General features: G+C 45.1%; 1 protein-coding gene across 1 annotated transcript in view; it reads right to left on the minus strand.

Moving 5' to 3' along the window:
• Positions 1–3,261: 3,261 nt before the first annotated feature.
• The window catches only part of lhfpl2a (LHFPL tetraspan subfamily member 2a), a 34,811-nt gene continuing 14,768 nt past the window's right edge, over positions 3,262–23,304 (minus strand). The window contains exons 4-5 of the mRNA XM_079234734.1: positions 11,619–12,417; positions 3,262–4,350 (exon numbers count right to left, since the gene is read on the minus strand). Coding sequence (XP_079090860.1) covers positions 4,094–4,350; positions 11,619–12,039 — 678 coding nt within the window. The 5' untranslated portion in view covers positions 12,040–12,417 and the 3' untranslated portion in view covers positions 3,262–4,093. The remainder of the gene's footprint in view (positions 4,351–11,618; positions 12,418–23,304) is intronic.

The following is a 23,304-nucleotide window of genomic DNA, read 5'->3' on the forward strand; positions in this document are numbered from 1 at the left end:
TCATTACGTCCGTTATTTCATTCATGTAACATTCACCCGCTGAGTTCAGCATCGTCTTCACATGAAGCCTCCCTGTTCGTGTCGTTTCCTGAGAAGTAAATTAATCAATGACACTGTTGACAAACAGTAAAGAGATATTCTGTATACAGACGCATGTTTATACAGATGTTTGTTTTTTTCTGAAGAGGAAAGTGTAGCTCGTCTCCGGCGTTTCTCGTGTTGGCGGAGACTTACCTCAGTTTTTACTCAGGATGTACTCTTCACTTGCATGACGAGGTTAAAAGATGAAATGCGATTGTATGACATTGGACCCTTAACTGACCCCCGGTTTTTAAATACACGTGCTATAAACGAAGAAATATACATAGAAAATGACAACAAAATGGGGCCAGTAATGTTGATGTGGTGTTCTAATAATTGCTTGCATATTCATAATTTGACAATTGTGGATCGACGATCTCTGAACTCCAGCAATCAAACCTGAAGGAGATTTATTTTTAGGTCTATTTCCTTTCCAGTAAAAAAAAAACAGAAGCACATTTTACCTGATAAATTGTCTGTGAATGTGTCCGTTTCCACGTTTCCTTTACGTCTGCAAAGCGGTTTGAATGCGTCGGATCTCTTCGGTCTGTTGTTTCACGTTTAAAACCAGTTACGCCTTTGTATGTATTTGATGTGTGGGAGTGTACATCGAGGGCATTTGGGCCTTTAAGTCTTAATCTGTGCGCAGGGCAGAGTCCGGCTGTGGGTCTGGGGTCCTTCTGGACTTCCTGGAGACTTTTCTTTTCTTTAAAGATTCCTGCAACATGCCTTCTTGTTTTGCTCACGTCTCCTTTTTGTATTTCACACTGGCTTGATTTGAACCAGTGCATGTGTATTCCTGAGTACATTTATCTGACAAAACATGAGATTATTCCTTCAAAAAGAATCAAACCGAGTGGCACTTACAGTATTTAGCTGTTATTTTTGACTTGCAATGTGAGCTGTGATGTGCTGTAGGCTGTGGCTTCAAGCTGTGCTTTCATGATCAACATGGTTTGTGGTAGAAACTCTTGACAATTAATTCATGAGCATCTCTTTAAAACTATATAAAAAAATAATTAAATTATTGAAAAAGAAATAGTAAGGGATGTTTGTATATTTTGTACGATTTACAGGCGGTCGGCTATCTGCGCTACAAATGGTGTAATTTAAAGATGCACTCTGGTTTGACCTTCAGTTGCATGTTGAGTAGTTTTGAGTTTTGTATATTTATTGTATTAACACTGAATTAAAAACAAATCTTCTGTATGTGTTTTGTGGTTTCTCTTCTGCATGTGAGGCTTTCTGCACTCTTTGTATTGAACCGGTTTCGCGTGAGGCTGCACCGGCTAACGGAGGCCAGGCGAGGTCAGTAGCAGTCAAAGAACTCCAGAAATGGGATGCAGATTAAAGCTACTTATTTTAGGTGAATAGTCACTTCTCATATTTAGAATGAGTTGAGGGAGAATGTCACGAAGGGAAATAATGTTATTTATTTAAAATCAAGATTATAATAAAACTCCAAAAATAACCAAGAATGATTATCAGTTAAATCAGTGATGTGGGGGAAATATGTTGCATGATGACAACATAATGATGAATTCAATTAATATTAACAACCATTAAAATATGCAAGGTTTCCCATTTGGATGTGTAACTAGCGACTGTCTGCTACCATGTGAGCCACAATCACTTTATGAAATATATATATATATATATTCCGTGTCCTAGAAAAGAAGGTTTTTGTTGAAGTCTCATAAATCTAAACTTACTGGACTATAAAAGGAAACTAGACGTTCTCGTCCTCTCAGGCTCTTCATACAAAAAGGGAAAAACCTAAAAACCCTCCGGCGTTTGAGACGGGCCGAAGCTTCTGCTGCTCCATATGTCATGTGTCTAATCTGGAAGTCATCAAGCGCTGTGTTTAGTTTCGAGTGTGCTTGCAGGAGCCAGAGGGCTGTGCCATGAGGCTCCTCTGTAGTCCACATGGAGGGAGGAACAGCTGCTTGTGGCATTTGAAAGGTTTATAATCAGTGTTTTTGTCATAAAGGATCTAATCAAATATCACAACGTGACTACATGAAAAGGGTCACAGCAGCTTTGAGCTATGAACTGTGTATAGCAAGTGGGCGGAGTCACCGGGTCGTCACCCGTTGGTTTACTGGTTACTGCTTTGAAGCGTTGAGATAAGCTTCCTGGCCGTCGCCATCTTGGTTTTTTTTTTAACCAGAAGAGACACGAGAGGGCGGAGCTAAGTAGAACCGCATGCTGAAGAAGACATTTTTATGACACCAAACATGTTTGAGGGGTTTAAAGTTGTAAAACAAAAACACAAACAACTTCCAGACAGCGCTGTGGTAGAGACCTGTCAATCACCCTGTAGCCCCGCCCTAAATCCGACCCTGCTTTACGGTCTGTTTGACTCTAAATTACCATAATTTACTAAATGAACATCATGCTGTATTGAAGAAGTCTTGGAACTAGAGATTGAGACATAAACTCATGTTTACAATGTTTACTGTGAGAAGTAGAGTCATTTTCTCATTGACTTCTATACAACCAGAGGAGTCGGCCCCTGATGGCCGTTAGAGAGGATGCAGGTTTCTGCACTTTTCAGAACTGAAGGGTTGAAGCCTGGATTTAGCAGCTAAAGAGCCAAAAGGATTTAGTGGAGAGACCAAAACCAGAGCTAAAAGAGAGAGAATTTATTGGACTCGTTGGCGATAAACTCAACTCCCAATGCTTAGATTATTTATACTCAACGTTTAAGCTGCATTTTACTGTTGTAGCTGCTTGAGGTGAAGCTAGTTTTCTTTTTCAACAGAAAGTGCTCGATCAGATGTACATTCATTTAATATTATTCTATTTTTTGTTTAAATTGTGCATTTTTTATATTGTATTATTTACCTCTATGTACAAATGCTGCTGTAGTGAAACAAAACTTGTTGTGTGAGGATACTTTGATTTAGCGCACACATAAAAAGAGAGCGAGCGAGAGAGAGAGAGACACACACACACACACATGCAGAGTTCAGTTCTGCATCAGTGGAAAATCTGATCACCCGCTGGCTGGAAAAAAGTACCCACCCCCACCTTAAGGGCCAAACCGAGGTCTCAGCACCAAGCTGGCTGCTCCACTTGCTGCATCTCCTCCCTCCTCCTCCCCTTCCTCCCTCCTCCTCTTCCCCACAGTTAATGCTGCACACACTTAAAGAACTGAAACCGTACTTTCTTCTCCGTTCTCTTTATTCGTTTGGCAGAATCTATCTACGGCTCGACAGACTCCCTGAAACCAGACGTCACTTTCCAACAGCAGTACTTCACGTACGCGTGACGTCCTCCTCTGTGCACAGAACACAGGAGGTCTGCATGGACGTGGACCCAGACCCTGCACGGGGGGGGGGTGTTAAGCTCACTTCATAATCAGGATTTTGCAGGATAGAGGACAAACAGAACGCGCCGCAGAGCTTCCTCGTCCTCGTGCAAGCCGCGCGCGCACCATCATTTATTCCGTCGATACATTTCAAGAGTCTGCAAACAAACGATGCAGACAACAGTACATTCTGTAAGCGTCAACAGGGACGTCCGCTCTGAGCTGAAGAGTAGTTTATTCTGACTGAGTAGTGGTTCCCTTGTTGAGTTCACACTCACACGTGGCACACGGCTAACAGGTTCGCTGCTCGTTGGTCTGGTGGCAACAAAAAAACATCAGTGTAGTTTTTTTTTTTTTGTGGCAAGAGTCAGCCAATCATTCTGCGATCAATCACTATGTACAACATATATATAAATCACACTTATTTACAGAACACGTGGCAACAGACGGCGTCCACGCGGTTAAACATGAACACAAGGACAAAGACGCACACTGAGAAGAAACTAAACTTGGCACTTGTAGATTTCTCCCACGTAAACACAGAACAGAGACAAACAAAGGGTCGGTTTTAGTGGTAAACAATGCAGGGGCCTCCATTCCACAGGCCAGCCTCATTAAAGACAGAAGGGCAGGTGTCTCTTTTTCTTTTTCTTCTTCTTCTTCTTCTTCTTTTCCCGACAGGACAAAAGTATCTGGGCCTCAGAGGAGGCAGATGAGGCTCTTCCCCTCCTCGATCTCCTCCTGGACCTTGTCGCTGGAGGTGGCGATCTCGGCCTGCGCGGAGAAGACGGCGCAGACGAAGGTGAGCACGGTGCCGCCCATGGCGGTGTAGAAGGCCCAGCCCATGGAGCAGAGCCCGGCCTGGTACGGAGCCGCGTCGGGACCGCAGTACAGCTGGACCTTGTCCGAACCCCAGCCGGCGGGGTACAACATCAGACCCAGGATCAGAAACAGACCTGCGAGGCAGGAAATGAGAGAATGTATTAAAAAATACAACATGCATAGATATGTTAGGGTGCCAAACAACAAACAGATCAGATACAGAGCGTGGAAGTTCATTCTCGACCTTAGAAATAGAAATATTTTCTCAAAATTCCATTCCCGGACCTTGAGGTAAGATTGATAAAAAAGGTGTCCTTCTGAACGCATTTGGCCTTAGTCGGCTGGATTAGTCATTTTAAAGCCTGGGCTCTTTGTTTACTTCCTGTCAGATGATGTCATCCGCAAACACAGCAACAGGAACCCACAAGATGCAAAGGGCTTCAGTTTGTCTTCGTGACCGCCCCCATTCTCTGGTACGGAAAACATTTCCTGCCATCGCGGCATTGAGAGCATCCCGTCAGGCGGACATGATTTCCCCCGACCAGCCGCCGTGAAACGTGAGTGAAGATAATCACAGCGAGGCCTCAGGAAAGAGAGCCCCCTCGACCCGGACCCTGACACCACATGGCCGTCGGGAGAGCGGGGAACAACAGGAAGAGGGAGCTTGAGGGCTTTCCCGCTCGCTCAGGTCGCCGGCTGACCCTCCAGGCGTCCTGCGTCTCCGAAGGAAGGACGGAATCACTTCCTGTCTCGCTGTGACCCACTTCTACCTCCGGGTGGAAAGTACCTCTGCACATGTTTCTGCTACTTTGCTCTCAATGTATCTGACAACTTTAGTTTCTTGGCAGATTCAGATTACTAATACAAAATATAGTGTACAAATAAATTATGCGCACGTTTCGTGTGTGTTTTCTTCGCCAATATTTATTATTATTTATAAGGCAAATTCTTTAATAATCCAATAATAAAGTAATTAAAATGAGCTCCTCCTTTACAAGCTGCAGCATTTAAGTGATGAGCACGTGCATCAATAATTACAATATAATATATATCCTGCATTATTAGTACTTTCACTGTTATTTTGATGCTAATACTTGTTACTTGTAGTATTTCTACACTGTGGGTGTAAAATATTATCTGAGTACTTATTCGACCGCTGTGACACGCTGCTCTCCTTATAGATCTCCTTATAGATCTCTTTATAGATCTCTTTATAGACGGCACATCAACTAAACCCAGAAAGTACTTCAGCGTCACGAGGGTTTCTGCCGTGGTTCAGTCCGCTGGCTCGACCAATCAGAGCTCAGCAGGAAACGTTTACAATAATACAATTACAGACAATAAATGAACCAGACGGGGAATGAGAGCTTCAGTCGTTTCAGGGCTCGCTGCGTTGCTTCATAAAAAAAAAAAACACAAAAAAGAAATGTGGTGGTGAAACTGTCTCCTTTCCCTCTCTCCTAATCTCCTCCTTCTCTCTTTCCCCCTTCCTGCTTCCTCCCTTTTCCCTCCCATTCTCTCTCCCTCTCAAAGCACCCAATATCATATTAAACAAGGAAATGAAAACTAGGTCATAAATTCTTTCCACATGTTGCTGCATTGCCCCGACGTCCAGCCCGGCTCCAGTGATGGATTGGAGGTATGGTTTTAATTCACAACCCCGCCCCTCCTAAGACCCCCCTTCCACAAGCTAGACCTCCTAACCTAATATCCCAACCCCACTCCTCCCTTTGCACTGGCTCTCGTCTCCGTTAACTTCCAAACTGTCAATTCCCCACCATGCCTCCCTGCTACCAAACCCAAACCCTCCTCCTCCTCCTCCTCCTCCTCCTCCTCCTCCTCCTCCTCTTCTTCTTCCTCTCCAACCCCACAGCCTCCACCCTGTAATACAGCACAGCAGGTCTGCGCTCAGCTCCAAGAAATCTGGCCACCTCTTTTCCTTTCCAGGAAAAAAAAAGGGGGAAAAAATAAATATGGAGAAGAGACAGCGAGAGGGCAAAGTAAAAAACTATTTTCTCTATTAGTTCATATTTATTATGATTTGGTGTATAAAACAGTCTTGTTTTGTGCAACCAACACTCCAAAAGTCAAATATATTTAATTAACTATAATGTTTGTAGAAGGAAAAGCAGGAAATCGTCACATTTACGAAGCTGGAGCCGTCAAAAAATGATTTAATTTACTGTCATAATAATGTCAAACGAGTCATGCATTAACTCATTATGATAGCAGCTCTAGTTTTACTTAAATGTTCTACTTTTGTTTTGCATTTGCAGATACAGGCGGTCTTACGCAGGCTTCACTTGACGACTTATTGCCTCTGATGTAATCTTTGCATTAAACACTAGAACATGTTCATGGCTACACTTAAAGTTTGAATTTTTCCAAGAAACAAACCGTTGGCAGTTTGTTATCGGCCGAAAACCAGAGCAGCCCTGCAATAAATCCTACAAAGTTCACTTTTAGAGCAGCGCTACGGTCGCTACAGAGGCTGCAATTCAGGATGCAGCTGAACTGCTTTCTGTTATATTAGAAAGTGTTTCCTAATATGGTGTGTTGTCCACAATATGTCCAAAACCGCGGCCCCTAGCTGCAGCCAGGTGTGTCTAATGAAGCTGCTCATGTTGAGAGCAGGTTAACGATTAGCTCAAAGCACGACTTTAATGTGGCTGGAGACTTCTAGTCTGGTTGCACTGCACTGTTTGTTCTTGAAGCCGCATTCATTGACTTTTTATTGCAACGAGCTGTAAACGCGGCGCGGACATACCGTCGCCTTCTGAAGTCGACACGGCAAACATGTGAGCAAAGTCACCGATTCACACGACCTGCAAACCAGAGAGAGACGCCGAGGCATTTACAGCCTCGGCGGAGGTCTCACCAGGTGCCTCCAAATAAAGGTAAAGACCCTCCCTGACTGCAGGGTCCTGCCGGAGGCAAACCTCTAACTTACCTTTTTCTACTGGGAATACCTCTGTGTCTATTTCAGTAAAGGGTTGCAGTACTTCTTCCACCGTTCCAGTCTAATAAATAGACATAAGTAGACATTGTTTCAGTTGTGGAAAGTTTGGACACTGGGCTGGATTTAAGCATCACGTCTGACTAACTCTGAGCTTTAAAGCTGATTGTTGTGAGTATTACACTTTAAGCTTTAAAGCAGCAATAATAGGGACTTTTTCGTGACTAATGTTAGTAATCAGTTACGTATTTCAGACATTAGCAACAGCATAAGTCGTGTTTCTGTCCTCCTTCTGATATTCTCCCTCCCTTGGCTCTGTTTTTGGTCACTCTTGAGCGTTGAAGTGAATAAATCATGAATAAAAGCAACAGTATTAACGTGCAAAACATGAATATGCGCTCCTCAAAGCCACCAGACTCCAGTCAGGCGACCAGTCATTTTACCACGATGATTGAAACACACCTCATTCAAACTCCATGGAAACAAAAATACAACGTGTTCATGATGTCTTGGTTAGTCTTTCCACTGTTCCAACAATCAAAACTCTACTGTGGTCGAAACAAACCCTTAACTCACGCAGTTAAATGTGAAAAGAAACAGCCGTTTAATGTGTGACTCAAAGCCTCCAGACTCCATTGACAGAAACAGTCATTTTACCTTTATCTATTCAAATAAATACACTATTTTAAAGAAGTAGTGATTTACATTATTTACCCGTTGTAATATTACAGATATATGACTGTAAATTCAGTTGTGTAAAAACAAAAAGGGTTTCCTGATATTGCCCGTTTGCTCTTCATTAGTTATTATGGAACATCCACAGCTCAGTGTAAACACATCCAGTAAAAGCTATTAAATGGATTGGAATCCCATTTCTTATCAGTCAAAGTCAGCAGTTCTGTTTCGCTCTTTTGCGTCACACTTCTTTATCTCATGTCAGAATCATCATGACACGGTGACGCTGCTTAAATTCCTGTCAACCACTTTGTTTCAGTTCGCCTCCATGCAGCCCGGGGCTGAGTCACGGTCAACGGTTAGACCTGTGACGAGGTCCCTGACTCATGGCTGGAGGGAAAGTTTATGGCAGGTAGTAAAAGCCTTTCGCCACCGAAGGCAACAAGAGTTGGAGACAGTTTTACGGCCGAGTTTGTTTGCCGTCTTGTCTCTAATCCGTTTTTTTGGCTGAAGTTTAACGCGGGTGACGATGAGTGAGGACGGCGTTTCAATAAACCGACGGAGACTTCGCTTACGGGTCGTCTCCGGGAAGCCTTCAGGGGGCTCTACGACCGTGAGCCTGCAGGGCAGAAAGTGTGACCCTCGACAGAAGGCCGTCTGTTTTCGCCATCCGATTACGTAAAGCAAAGGGAATGGGTTCACCTTCAGCTGAAATACTAAAACCACCTGAAGCTGAGTCTAGTTTAATGACATCTGAGACGTGGCAGAGAGCGTGCCATAGGGGACAAAAGAGTAAAAAGTACAAGTGACATCAGTTGGAGTGAAGATTAGGTTAATGGGCTTTGGAGGCTCCAGTGGAATGACGTGACCATCGCTGGCAACGGCGCCACAATCTTCCCATCTGAGGTCAATCACTTCCCCCCAAACATCTGCAGTCTGGCTTCAGTTTTCTCATTACCGGAGGGGTCGGCACGAGGAGTGGAAACAGTGATTAGCGGGTCGTCGGTGTGGTGCAGTGCTGCCGGTGGATATCGGTGAGAGTGATGTCACTCTCAGACAATGACACGCCGATTGATCGATTGACCGCTTATACATTCACACTTGTATTCCACGTTTAGGATATGCTGATATTATTCGGGTTTTAGGAGCATTCTTTGGACTTCGCGAAGTCCCGCCCACTAAAAAACAAACTGGCCAATCATAGCGTAACATTTGCCGGCTCGTAACGTTGCGTAATAGTGAGACTCGTTACGCTGAGCGGTTAAAAAAGAGAGAAATGTTTTAAAACGTTACTTTTCTGTGTAAAAACCGGTGTAGCTAGCATTAGCAGCGTTAGCATTAGCATTAGCAACATTAGTTAGCGTTTGCTCCCTGACGAAGATAATACTTCGTCAGGGAGTGCAGTTAGTGACAGCGAGGGCTCCATAGTAACGTATAATATTTCGTCAGTGATTTTGGGAAGAGGTGAACACTGTTAGATGTCAGGTTCTCCGTCTAATCTCTTCCTGCGGTTGAAATGAGTAAAAGGTTACGGGAAGGAAGCCCTCCTGCCTCCTCAGCGTCTGTTTGAAGCTCCTCTCGCCGCCTTGTTCCTCTTCCTCATCCTCACCGTCCACAATGAGGAGACTCAGCGGTGCATTTCCCCCACTTTCATTACTGAGGTCAGACCTCCAGCTCTTTGTTTATGGTCAATATAAATGCCGGTTAAGTCACAATATTTGTAATGGTGAGCAGAACAGTTCATCCTCATCTTTAAGGCCTTTTCTCTTTTATAAATGAAGTATTTCTGAAAATATCTTTTCCCAAAAAATGTAATTTTCAATTTAGCACAAACTAGCATTTTAGCATGATATCATATTATATTATATTAGTGCTGTATGTATCCATCAAGTGCAATTTCTGATGCATTTACGTGGTTCTTCTTTCCAAACGAGTCCGTTTTTAAAACAGATTCGGATGACACAACAGATGGTCGTCTGCCTGCTGGAATTGAAAGACCCCAAGTTTAAAGATTGTTTCAAAAATTAGGACAACTTGCTCGTGTGAGATCAAGAAACAAGGGTTCATGTGCACTCCAACTAAGAAACGTGTTGACTGTGTTTACTGATCGCCTGAAGGCTTGAAAAGGTGACTCCGAAGTCAGCAAACATCTACTCTGCTTGGATTACAACAGAACCCAAGAGAAACCCTGAGTCACAGCTATACATACAATTTACAAAAAAGTTAATCTGAACAATCAAACCACTCCTGCAACATGAATCTCTTCTCTGCTGTTGGTGTTCATAGTCTAACTCCACCGCCTCCTTATAGCTCAGAAGCTAAACCAAAAGTAGCATATTCAGCGATCCTTTGGCAGAACAGAATGTCGACATCATATAAAAATCTAATATCGCCTTAAAGGAGTCCTGCTCATTGATTTGCAACATCGGCCACAAATACCGAACGCCCCAGAGATACAGTCACAAATTCATATCGCCTAAGAACCCTTACATCTAACTCAGTCTAACTAACAGTCAGACATGAGGAAAAATATAACAGAATAAAAGAACTAACATCCTGAGTCCTGAGTAATCCTTCACATGAAGTTGTTCCTTGCCTAAGGAGCAGAGAGAGCTTTCCAGACGCTCATGATTCAAACTCTCTCTCTCATGGTCACAGAGCTGAGTTTACGGCTCGGCACGTCCTTCACCACACGCCCACCTTTTTCTGTTTGGGCCCGCACCAAATAAACAACTGTTGGGGGAGGACGGCCAAATCACCAGCAGCACCACCACCACAGAGCGGGGAGCTACAGTCTGTGCGATCATGATGTCATGGCCTCCTCCCTTCCATAACTCAGCACGCCGAGTCCAAGCGGCCTGAGAATTGGCCTCCGACTCACAGCCAAAGGACACACACACACACACACACACACCCTTCACACACAAACACAGATACGCACGCGCGTTCAACTTGTTTTCAGGCCGATCGAGCGTCGGGAAAGCTCCAGCTGACGGAAAGTAAACATTTGGGTGGCAGTTGCTCCGCGGGTGGAAAAAAATACAAAAAAAACAAGGCCTGACCACCTCGGGGTAAAAGTTCACAGAAGGCTCCATGAGAATCAAACACATCATTGTGGCGGTGGGAGTTGTGGCGCTCGTAATGAACGCCTTCAGCCGAAAGTAGAACTGTGAATGTATCTTGATGAAAAGAGACAATTAAAGGTCAGACGGGCTGAGTTGGCTTTAAGAGTCCTGTTCTCTTTAAACCAGGACACAGCCTTCCTCAAATTCATTTCTGGAGCTGTTTGACCCTCCGACAAGCAGTCCTGGTGAAGTATACTGGTTCCCTGAGTCCGTTTACTCCCCCTGTACCTGAAGTATACACATTCTTAAATGTCTAGTTCAACATAATAGAGTAATACGTGGTTCGTACAGATTTTGACCAATGGATTTCCATGATTTTTCCATGACTTTAAACCAAATTTCCATGACCAAATACATGAAAAAGTGAGAAAATGTAGTATTTAAACTAACAATGAGAATACAGTAAACCTTAAATGACACAAATGAATGAGACAATAGTTTGATTAAAAGAATAAACATTTATATAGATGCCTGTATGTATGCCTGCTTATATTTTGAGCGTCTTTCTTTTAAAAGCATATTAATTATTTCAACCTCAGCGTAAATGAACGTCATGAACACATGAATATAACACATTTACATGACTTTTCCAGTTTTCCATGCCCGTAAGAAGCCTGGTAATAGTAATGATCAGATCTGTGCTCACCTGCGATCCCTTGCAGCAGGCCGCACACGTTGAAGATGCTCTTCTTCATGATGCTCTGGAAGCACATGGTGAAGACCGAGATGAACGCCACGGCACACAGCAGCAGGATCCCCGCCGCCAGGAAGATGGACGTGGCCTGCCAGAACCCGCTGGCAATCTCCCCAAAGTGTATGGCGTACGGCCCGCACAGTATTCCGCGCTTCAGGTGGGGCAGTTTTATGCAGCGGCCGTAGATGCCCAGCGTGGGCCTGTAGGCCTCTCCGGCCGCGGTGGCCCCATGGGGGCCGAAGACGGCGTCCGGGGTGCGGGGGAATCCCACCAGCCAGTCGGTGCTCATGAAGGCGATGAGCTCCCCGAAGGCGGCCACGATGCTCAGCAGAGTCCACAGCATGGAGCGGCAGGTGACGATGACATGGCACATGGCTGACGGTCGGCTGGAGTCTCGCTCCGCTCGGGTGGCGAGGCCCTTCGAAGGAGACCCGAGAGCCGAGGGCGCGATGCTTCTCCGGCGGGGAGGCGAGAGCGAGTGAGGAGCAGGCGACCGAACACAAAAGGTTCACGTCAATGATTCACAGTCTGCGGCTTCCTTCGTTTTTTTTCCCCCCTTCTGCTCTCCTTTCACTTCTTATCTTCTGCCGGTGTCGTTTCGCCACGGCTGTTCTTCCTCCTCCTCCTCCTTGAAGTCGCCCTCCTTCTGTCGGCTCGGTCTTCAGACTCTTATTCTGTCTGTTTTTTGGCGTCTACATTGTATTGAGGCTGTGTTCCCTGAGCCAGCCCGCTGGCGTCACATCAGACACACCTAAGAGATAAAACAGGGACACAGAACAGCAGGGGGAGTGTTTTAATTGCGTGTATAAAAAAAGACGTAATTGCATGTATAAAAAAAAAAGAAGCTCTCAGTCATTTTTGTTTTATTTGAGGAAGTGCAGCTCTCCTGTTTCTGCAAAGCAGAATGAGGAAAGTGGAGGAGCAGAGAGAGAGAGGAGGAAAGGGATCTTCAGGAGAAGGTTTAATGAGTTGTGTGGAGATGTGCTCGTTTGAAGTGGGCCTCTTCTGTGTTTGCTGTCTTTACGTTCAAGGATTTGGGGGCGGGGGGGGGGGGGATCACAGTGACGGAGGAGGCAAAGATGAATAGTAGAAAAACATCGTGTCTGTCGTGGAGGTGGAGGTGAAGGGTTGAAACAGAGAAGCGGATGCAGACCGACAGAAAAACAAGCCGGGGGGCCTCTCATCAAACAGCCCACTCAGCTGACCCGGGGTCAGCCGGCGGTTGATAACACAGCAGCCTGGCTGATAACCTCCACCCCGCTGCACTGCTGAGTCAGCGACACCAACGGACAATGAGGATGCTGCACATGGTGTCAGTTCTTCCACCAAGAGCTACACAATACAGTTAAATATGTAAGACGTATTATAAAGAGTACAGTCTAGATCTGCTTTGTATAAAAAGTGTCCTGAGATAACTTTTTATCTTCTTCGAGTCTTTTCCGTTGTGTAACCGTGTGCTATAAAATGTCCAGTCATTGACGTAAGTGTCTCTGAGTTATAAACTTGCCTGTTTCACTAATACAACAATTACATGCAAATGATGGGCCCCATTTTCACACCTTGTCTGAAGTTTTTCTTAAATGAATGCCTTTTTTTCTTCTTCCGATGACAAAGAAAACACACATTCCAGAAGACGGACGATAAAGACCCTTTTCATCGTCCCGATCCGATCCGCCCTCGGGATCCCCGGAAGATCAAAACACTTCTATTTAAGTGATGAAACGTTTGAGATTTCATCATTTGCAACTTTGAGCAGAACGCACATGGAAACACAGACGTGTTTGAAAGCCTTAAAACAGGCCTTTGTGTTTGTGTTATAAATGCAGCTCTGGGCCGAAGCTGACAGTTGGTTCTTTTCTTTCTGCTCCCTGCCGCCTCCTGGGAGTCCGTTAGTCACTTACCCAAGCGGCAGCAAAGGTTGTGTGTGTGTGTGTGGGGAGAAGGGGGGCTGTTGACACGTGTGACGCCCGCGATGGTTTCCCTCATGGCGAGGGTCGCTGGAGCCACGGCCCGGCCCTTGTGGTCACATCCCAGCAGAGTGAGTGTGTGAGCGAGTGAGAGCGTTACACCAACTTTGATCTTTGTCATCCTGTAGAGATATCAACAACAGTCCCTTTTCCACCCCTTCTCCCTTCGGATCTGTGGTTTCTTACAGCCCAGGGCGGTGTGTGTGTGTGTGTGTGTGAGCCAACGTGGAGTGTGTTTGGACTGTGTAAAACAGATGACATCATAAGAACAGGCACAGACAGCCGCCTCTGTGGATTTGAAACCAAAATGAATTCTATGAATCACAAAGTGTTCTCGTTGCCTCACCGTGAACAGATGCGGGAACAGATGCAGGACTCGCATTCACTGGCTGGACTTTTTTTTAAAAACTCGTCCCCGCCTCCCCAGAAAGACCGTTGAGTCCCAGAAGCTCTCCGACGAGACTCGTGTTTGACGTCAGGGTTTTAGGGTCAAACATTCGCCGGCGGGCCGGTCGCGAGCGCGAATTCTTCTCTGACGGGAATATTGTTGGAAAACACTTTGGTAGCTGAAAACTATTTGAACCAGCTGGGGAGATATACGGAGCTTTGAAGGCCTGGACACTTAACCTTTGACCCCCCCGGCGTGGCTGCAACACATTTGCATTACGTGCCTGCCGGTTACACAGCGCCTGCTCGTGGGTCTCAGATTGTCCAGAGCCTGGATGTGGGTCAGTAGATCCACATCCAGCCTGGGCACGTCTGGTTCTATTAATGTACCTGCTATTTGTCACAGCAGAGGGCCAGACGTCCGCTCGCTGCTCCCAGACGGACAGATCTGTTTCAAGAACAGAAGTTTCCCAAGATAGAGCGAAGCCTGGTAGCACCACATATGTGAGGCTTCGAGGTGGATTTATGATGTTCTTTATACTCCCTGACCGGGAGGGGGGATTATTTGGGCATTATTTGGGGCTCGGTTTACATACACAGAAGACTTTACAAGCTTCAGACTGAACCCACCACCCCGTTGACCCCCAAATGCTGATCCTCATGCATGCACACGCCTGCCATCTGACACATGCTCCTCCAAGCGAGAAGGAAAACCTCTCCACACTTGGACCCCGGTTCTTTCCTCTGAAGGCTCAGCATTAAATTCTGGATGAACTAATCAATGGTCGGGTAAAGATGCCAGAGTAAGACCTTTCACCCTAAAATATACAAGACTACAGCAGCAATGCCAATGCTACCATGCTGATGTTTGGCAGATACATTTAGCATGCACAGCAGCTTAGTCTGGCGTGTTAGCATTAGCATGCTAATATCTGCTCATTATTGCGAGACAGAAAGTGCAGCAGGTATTTGGTCATAAATCAAAGTATTTGAAAAAAAGATGGGTCTGAAGAAAAGCAAGGGGATCAACGACGTTATTGCAATTCATCCTCAGGGGGAAATGAATGTCTGCTCCAGATTTCATGGCAATTCTTCTAATGGAGTCCTGCAGCGTTGACGTATTTTTGTAGGTCAACGCCGGAATGTAGCCTGTAGTCAGAAGAAAGTCATGAACTTCAGACGCCTGGGGATCATGAATAACTGTCAAGGTAATCCATCAAAGAATTGTCAAGACATGTCACTATTCGCCAGAATAGGAAACCAACGTCTTCAAGATTCAACCTCTGGGGATCATGAATGTCTGCACCAACTGTCAAGGTAATCCATCAAAGAATTGTCAAAACATGTCACTATTCGCCAAAAAATGGCACAACAGGAAACCAAAGTCTTTAGGATTCAACCTCTGGGGATCATGAATGTCTGCACCGAATTCCATGCCAATCCATCAAACGGCTGTTTATATATTTCAGTCCTCTTTCAGCCACAACTCCTGTTCAAAGTGTCCACTCAGCATTTTCTCTTATCACAGCAACGACACAGCAGGAAACGCCTTTCCACGCTGCCACCGACCGGAAACAATCTACATGTCGATGGACAAGCCTCGACCGCGAAGAGCGCTCGTTCTGGATGAGGAGCTTAAGGAGAGTTTATGATAAGCTTCGACAACCTGTTACGATTAAAGCATCACAAACAGCTTCTTCTTCTTTCTTTCTTTTTCTATTTCCCTTGCATTGTCCAGCCTCTCGCCTTGAGTGACACAACACCGAAGCAATTTTAAAACAAAGGGAGCGCTTATAATCCGTGAGGATCCTTTTGAATGAGAAGCCCCTGCAGCTACTGAAAGGGAATGCAGGGGACGATTGGTCACGGAGGACCTCAAACGCTCGTCCAGTCACACTTTTGTTTTTTTGTCTCATAACGGCTCTGCTTAAAAAAGACAAACCACATGGTAGGATGTCAAAAAGCAGCAGAAGCGCCGGCGTTATTTCTTCCTTCAGGCATCCATCTGATTTTCTACTATTTCGTGGCTGTTTTGCATGCGTTAAAGGACAGAATCATTACTCTAATAGCAGTAATAGCAGCCTCTCCGAACACTTCTGCACATCTGCTCAGCATCCTGGAGCTTCTGATTCAGACCCAATAAAACAGAATATTTACATCCCGTTACATCGCATCAGCAGACAGTTAGTATGAATGAGTGACTCACCCCTCAGTGGTTTAAAAAGGGGTAAATGAGCGCGGGCTATTTAAAATAAGACAACAGTCCCACCTGTCTCCATTTGTCTTTGGCTCGTCCAGCTCTCCTGGAGATGTGGCGCCTCTGCCCTGACTCTCCTCCTCTGCTCACACACTTTTAATGCGTCCCTCTCTCTCTTTCTCGGACTCCTGACTCCCGGACCCTCCCCACGTCCCTCCCCCTCCCGGACGGCCACGTCTCCTCTGATTGGCTGCCCCCCCGCCCCCCGAACACCGGAGCCCCGCTTCTTGAGAGTCCACATGGTGGCCATATTTCAGCACTGAATCTGGGTTATAATAACAAGAGCTGGAGCTGCAGAGGGTCTCTCCTCTTTCTCGGTTTCTCTCACCTTCTCGCTCGGGGTTTCATTGCTTTCTCTGCACACTTTCCATCAGCCAAGGCCAACGTCTTATTATCGAGCTAAAAGAGAGTTACATTTTCACTTCATTTACAAAAAACACATCAACCTAAACAACACACCCGTAAGTGTACTTCTATAAATAAGCATACTGTTAGTATAATCGTAAAAATGGACTAGTTCCATATTTACTCAGACTTAATTGGCCCACATTTAGTGTACCCCAAAGTACATTAAGTGTACTTTATGCTACAGAACTACTCTCCCGTTGTGTGTAATTTTGTGTACTTAAATTGATCTCACAGAACAGTAAAAGTTCTCTATTACTTTTGTTATTTTAATACGTATTACAAGTCAACAACTAGTGTGATCTTTATGTATTACTTTAAAGCAGCAATGCAAAGTAACTAAGTACATTTACTCAAGTACTGTACTTAAAGGTAGAGGTACTTAATTGTGTATTTCCACTGTATTCTACTTCACAACTAGTTGTACTTTGAACCCACTACATGTATTTGATACCTTTAGTTACTTTGCAGATAAATAATGCAAAATATGAATTAATTATGATGTATTATAGATGGCTACTGGCCAGTATTTAATATTTAAAATGAGCTCCAGCTTCACCAGCTGCACCATGAAAGTGATAAACATATTAATTCATCACTATTATAATCCTATGATATAATATATACTATTCTGAAGTTCTGCACGGTGAGAACTTTTACGTTTGTTAAGTATATTTTGATGCTAATACTTTTACTTTTACATACTTTACTTCAGTAAAACATGAGTATGTGCTCCACCACTGATATAAAGTACTCAAGAGATAGTACACTGCATCATGTTGAACATAATATAGGACTTGGGAGTACATTGTGATTTTAACATGATATTAAAGTGTTTAAAGAAAACGCAGAAATACATGTGTACTTCTAAAGGAGCGAATGCACTCCTAGTTTCTGCAAAAATCCATCCATTCTTCTTCAATCAATAATAAATACGTGACAGACTAAATTGCTGCCTGGATGACCAGCTAACTGACTGGCGGAGCAGATGGTCCACTGTCTGAGCAAAGTGTCCCGGGATGCATTCATCCAGCGCCGTTCGTCCGACTGTTGTATTCGCTCACACGGGGGGAGAACAAATGAGTTCCATATGAGGACGGAAAAAGGGGCCGACTCAAACAGGAAGAGGAGCCGATAGGCCGGAGCATGTGAAGCGTGGAAAGCCCGAGGAAGAGGCCTTTTCTTATCAGTTTGAATGAGAGTCAAAAGCCAAAAATAGTTCCTTTTTTAACCCAGATGCATGTATCCTAAACCGTTTGACCCGTTTCCAATAAAGTCATTCTCACCCTGTGGTTGTGAGCTGGATGGAACGAGGTTCATGGACCTTTTTTAAGCCTTTTCTGCAGGAAAACAACAACCGTCCGTTTCCAAAGCAGCGCTGCCTTCAGATACGGTTGTTATGCCTCTCGAGCTCTCCTTAAAGTTTACAACCCGAAACTCACAGTCATTTCTTAAACAATGGCTCCTTGATTTCAGACAGGCGGTAAACAAAAGCAGACTTTCCATTTCCAGCTGGCAACTCCAGATTTTGCCAGCTGAAATGTTTTATAAAGAGATTTATTTTATTTGGACTTATATTTGTATATTCTCTAGTCTTCTGACCACTCAAAGTGCTTTAACGCTTCATGTCTTTCACCCATTCACACCCATTCATACACACGTTGCTGGAGCGGAAACGCCTTCTTTATCCTATAAACAGCATGACAGAGCTGCTAACGTTAGCCGGAACTCTTGCTAGTAGCATCCAGGCCCAATAGGCCCTATTTAACAGCTCCTCGGCCTTGGGTGTAATGCTCCGTTACTGTAAATACGAAGCTAGTTAGCAGTTTATTTTACAGTCTAACAAACTATTTAATCCATTCGTTACACGTTTTATCTAATATATCTCAACTGCACTTTATAATCTCCAGCTTGACTGTTAGCGGCCCTCGTTCCTGTGAGCGGACCTCGTTCCCACGTCTTGTTGATATGGAAATACAGATACAGATCAGACAAGGGCTGACCACATATCGCCTTACAGGCTTAATGGGAAGCCGACGGTGCTGCACGAAAGATGCTCTGGGAGATTTCCCTCGTGCCGCCCTTCGAAAGGGAGCCGCGACGCAGAGCAGACCCTCACTTCAAAAGAGCGGGAGGATCAGAGGAGACCGATCCTCGGCACATACGCACACATGAACACATTCCAGGTTAAATCATCATTGCCTGGCTGGTAATCCATCTGTCCTTGACAGACTGTGATCAATAGTATCTTGTAGATCTGAAGAGAGGGGATGAGTGTGAAGCAAAGCAGAGTGAGAACGGATAACAGTCAGATAGCAAGTCGGGGGGAGGAGAAGATGTCTTTATGAAGTAACATTTAACATCTTGTTGTGTTCTTACTTTGGTTCGAAACAATATTTAATTTCCCCACCTACTGCTCCAGTTTTATAGTGAAGCCTTATACAGACTCTATACGCAATAAAGCCGACAAGATTTAGCCGATGCAAGCCAAGACATTCAACGAGACATTCAACACTTTGCACAAACGTCATCATGGCGAACACCGTTAACATCACGGCCTCGAACACATCACCCAACAACCGTCCTGCAGCAGAATCCAACAGACTCGCCTCTCTTTCTCTCAACCGACCTGGTCTGAAAAGTGAAGCCAAGTGTCTTCAACCTGCATTATCTCTAATGTCCATCAGGGGGCGACTCATCTGGTTGTATAGAAGTCTATGAGAAAATTACTCTACTTCTCTCTTATTTATTCCCTCAGTAAATATTGTAAACATGAGTTTATGGTCTCAATCTCTAGTTTCAGGTCTTCTTTAATACAGCATGATGTTCATTTAGTAAATTATGGTCTATTTAAAGTCAAATAGACCATAAAGCGGAGTATGCTTTAGGGTCAATCAAGTATTTCACACACCATTTCCGTCAATCCATCAAATTAACACAATAGGAATTCAAATCAGATGAAGTTCCCAATTGCTTAGACATTTTCCATGTTGTCTCTGTGTTGCTAAATGATATTATCTATACCACAACCTTCACCAAAGATCATAAACATAATCACAATTGACAGATTTGAGATTGTAAACTGGAGAGAGGACGTACAGTTGGGGAAAAGGTATCTACTACTTTTCTTCACAACGTAAAACAAAGGCCTGAACATGACAACGACGGAAACAGCAAAGTGTTCCGCGTCTATAAACCCGTGACCTGGATATTCAGAGTCGGCCAGGAAGTGATTTCACACTCCTGAAACCGAATGCTTGATTTTGGCTCGTGTGTCGACGCATGACTCCCAGATGTGCCTCGCAGATATCTGAATGATTTTTTATTTTTTTTATCTCCACATGTTTCCAATCCTGAGCGTTACGTCAGCGTGCAGCCGCCCCGACGAGGCTACGCAGGGTTCAATGTGGAAGAGAGATGGAAACGGACGGACGGGCTGATGGATTGTTGAGGAAAAGGATAATCAATCGCTCTCTAGAGTGCTCCAAAAAAAAATGTCTGGACGAGGAGAGCATGCCTGATGGTAGCATATGGATGTAAACAGCATACCCATTCAAATCCGCAGCCCGAAAGCAGATCCTGAGAGACAAATGGATGTTCGGGGAGTCTCCGCTGCCGTACGTTCGCTTTCTCCGTGCAATCAGAGAAGCCTGAGCTCAGCCCGCAGAGGGAGCAGCGGCGACCATCTGGCCACTTCAAGGCCCATCATAAGGCCCATCTGCAGATGTTAAACATGGAGCTCACAGCCTGGGCAGGGCTGGGAGTTCGCTACCAACATAGAACTTGTTTCCATACTTTACTTTCAGAAATAATAACATGTTTTCCTGTTGATGAAAAACCAGAAGACAAAGGTATCTGACGTCAAAAATGGTCTAAACACAAGACTTTTGCCTAAATAATCGGCCAAAGTCAGAAACACAAAACATGCACAACCAGATCTTAGTGCCCAGTGCTACACACACAATTAGGTCAATGTGCCGTCTCCTCCCATGACTTTAACATGAAAAGTAACTCGCTGAAAGAGACACATTTCCTTGTAAAACTACCCCGGAATGTTTTTCTGCTTCAGCGTACATCGTCACTCACGACCTCAAGATCTCATGCGCTTGACACCGATCCGCTCATGTAATACGACAGTCACGAGACAGATGCATTTCCCCCGGCGAGGTCACGCCACATCGTTTTTATCCATTACGCTCTTGTCAGCGGCGGTTGCAGTCGAACACACCGGAGTGCGGGGAGAGATATCTCTAATTTATTAACTTTCTTTCCGCTGGAGCATGAATGCTGAAGGTGAGGAAATCCCAACACTGTAAGGGGGAGGAGGGGCAAGACGGGAGCGTGGGAAAGAGAGGAGGAGAAGGAATAAGGTGAGCGGGGAACAGATCCCGCAGCTTGTGGTCAGCGGGGAATACACCTGCGAGAGCTCTGGAGCAAACAGATACGCAACACCTCCGGCTGGGGGGAAAGAAAACAATCTCACCGATCCCAAAAGCCCTTTTTTTTTCTTCCTTGTCCAAATACATACATGGAACATAATAAAAACACACATGTGGACACACAAAACACTCACACCAACAAAGACCGGCTGACATATCGCAGCGGTCTCAAAGTGGGTGGCCATCATCTTGTGAACTGCTTATTTTGAGTTTTTTTGTTTGTTTTTTCTGACTCGGCCCGCGTGGCACCTCGGAGCGGTTCAATAGCAGCTCGTGCTCGTTTGAGCTGAGGATTAAAAGAGGCAGAGGAACAGCAACAAAAGCAGAGATAACATCCATCACAATGGCACGGTGCCCTGAAGGAGCGATAACAACAGGGCCGCCGGCACTGCTGTTTGTTTGTGTGCAAAACCCAAACAGAAAGTGCGTGACCCCCCCCACAAGAAAGAGCCTCCAGTAAAGAATCCGGTTCATCACAGAGTTAGCCGTGCTAGCAGCGGATGGAAATACCTCGGTCGGATCGACTGCGGCGATGAATATTTAATGTCTCCCTTACATGTTTATTAATGTAGTTTTTGACCAAAATACCTGAAAATCTAACGACACTCTCATCAAACTCGGTCGTACTTTGTGTTTTTGCTTAGCATGTTAGCATTTAGCTCAAAGACTACAGAGTAAAAAGACATATTTTGGCAGCCCACAAACTACAAGTCTCATTTTTATTATCAAGTATCACTTGATTTACATAAATATTGAACAAGTCTGAGTATCAGATCCCAGATATTAGACATTTTTGCTGCAGGTTAACTTCCTTATTGTTAAAAGGAGCTAAAAAAAAGATTTTTTTAAATATGGGGCTACATTCTTCACACCTACTCCCTCTGCCTGCTGATGGACTCAGGGGACCCGACGCGTCTCCTCTGTTTCCCACTGTTAGAGAGCTGCAGGTCTAACACTGTCTCCATTATGCTTAACCATTTCCAGCCCCACCTTAGCCCCGCACACAGCCCCGGGGACCATAAACACTGGCAGGGGGGGGGAGTCCTTCCACTTCAAATCCCAGTACTTTTGTTTCCCAGGCCAGACTCAGGAAATCAGTCCCTCTGCTGAGCCGGGTGGACGGTATTTGGCCCTCTTCTCTGGAGGGCTGAAGGCATTGTTCTCCCTGTGTTTTGTGCTCGGGATGAGTGCAGCTTAATCCCAACTTCCCTGTGGCTCTGACACAATCTCCCCTGCAAACTGAGACCTCGCTGGCTGCTTTATCCAAACGTCCCCCGGGGGGACAGAGGGGGGCATTGCTGTTGTGGGCACTCCGAGCTCAACCCGATACCCTCCTCAAAATCAAAAGTAAGCACCGGCGAGGAACGTTGGCACCGGACTCTCTCGAGTTACGCATAATAAAAGTATCAAGTGATGTCTTCCCCCCGCTGCTCGACGGGCTCTTGGCAAATCTACGCTCAGCGGCACGTAGGAGGCGAGGAGACGAGGGACGGAGACAAACGAGGGGAGGCGGCGAGTGAAAAGGAGACGCCGAGAGGCCGAAGCGGAGAGGTGGGAAGGTGGGAAGCTGAGAAACGGAGGAGCGTGCTGCTATTGTCGGACCGGTTTCGGGGGAGTAAAGTGAGATGCGCTTTCACTTCCAGACAAAGACAGGATTGTCGACGAGTCACGCTTTTCTTGTATGAAAAATAACACACAAAAAAGCTCACAAAAAGAGCAAAACGTTGCGATATTCTGCCGGCACAAAAGGAGAAATCTGTCTGATTTGGAGCCGATTTATAAAAACTGTCACGTCTCATATTTCCAGAATATGTAATCTGAGGATAACAGCTGTTCAACAAACCTCCTGATTAGAAATAAGAGTGTTTGAGGCTGAAGTGCCCCCCTGCCCCCATTGATGTGTCCCAGTATAGAGCATGAAGACAAAAGGAGTTCCAGTCGAAAACAAGTGTGAGATAACAGGAAGTGTCTCCCTATTTATAAAGTGACAAACGATTCTTCTGTTTATTATCATAGCAGGGGGGCGCTTTCCACTTTGAAATGACCTTCACAGGTGGTCCCGGCTCATTATCTCTCACTCCGTTGTTTTCCTCCATATTGGAAAAACATGGCCACCCCCGCAACGCCCACAGCTTCCTCCTTCTTCCAGATAAATACACCGGACAGATTTCCCGAGTCAGCGC

This window comes from Taurulus bubalis (assembly GCF_910589615.1).
Source record: "Taurulus bubalis genome assembly, chromosome: 19".
Classification (NCBI taxonomy): domain Eukaryota; kingdom Metazoa; phylum Chordata; class Actinopteri; order Perciformes; family Cottidae; genus Taurulus; species Taurulus bubalis.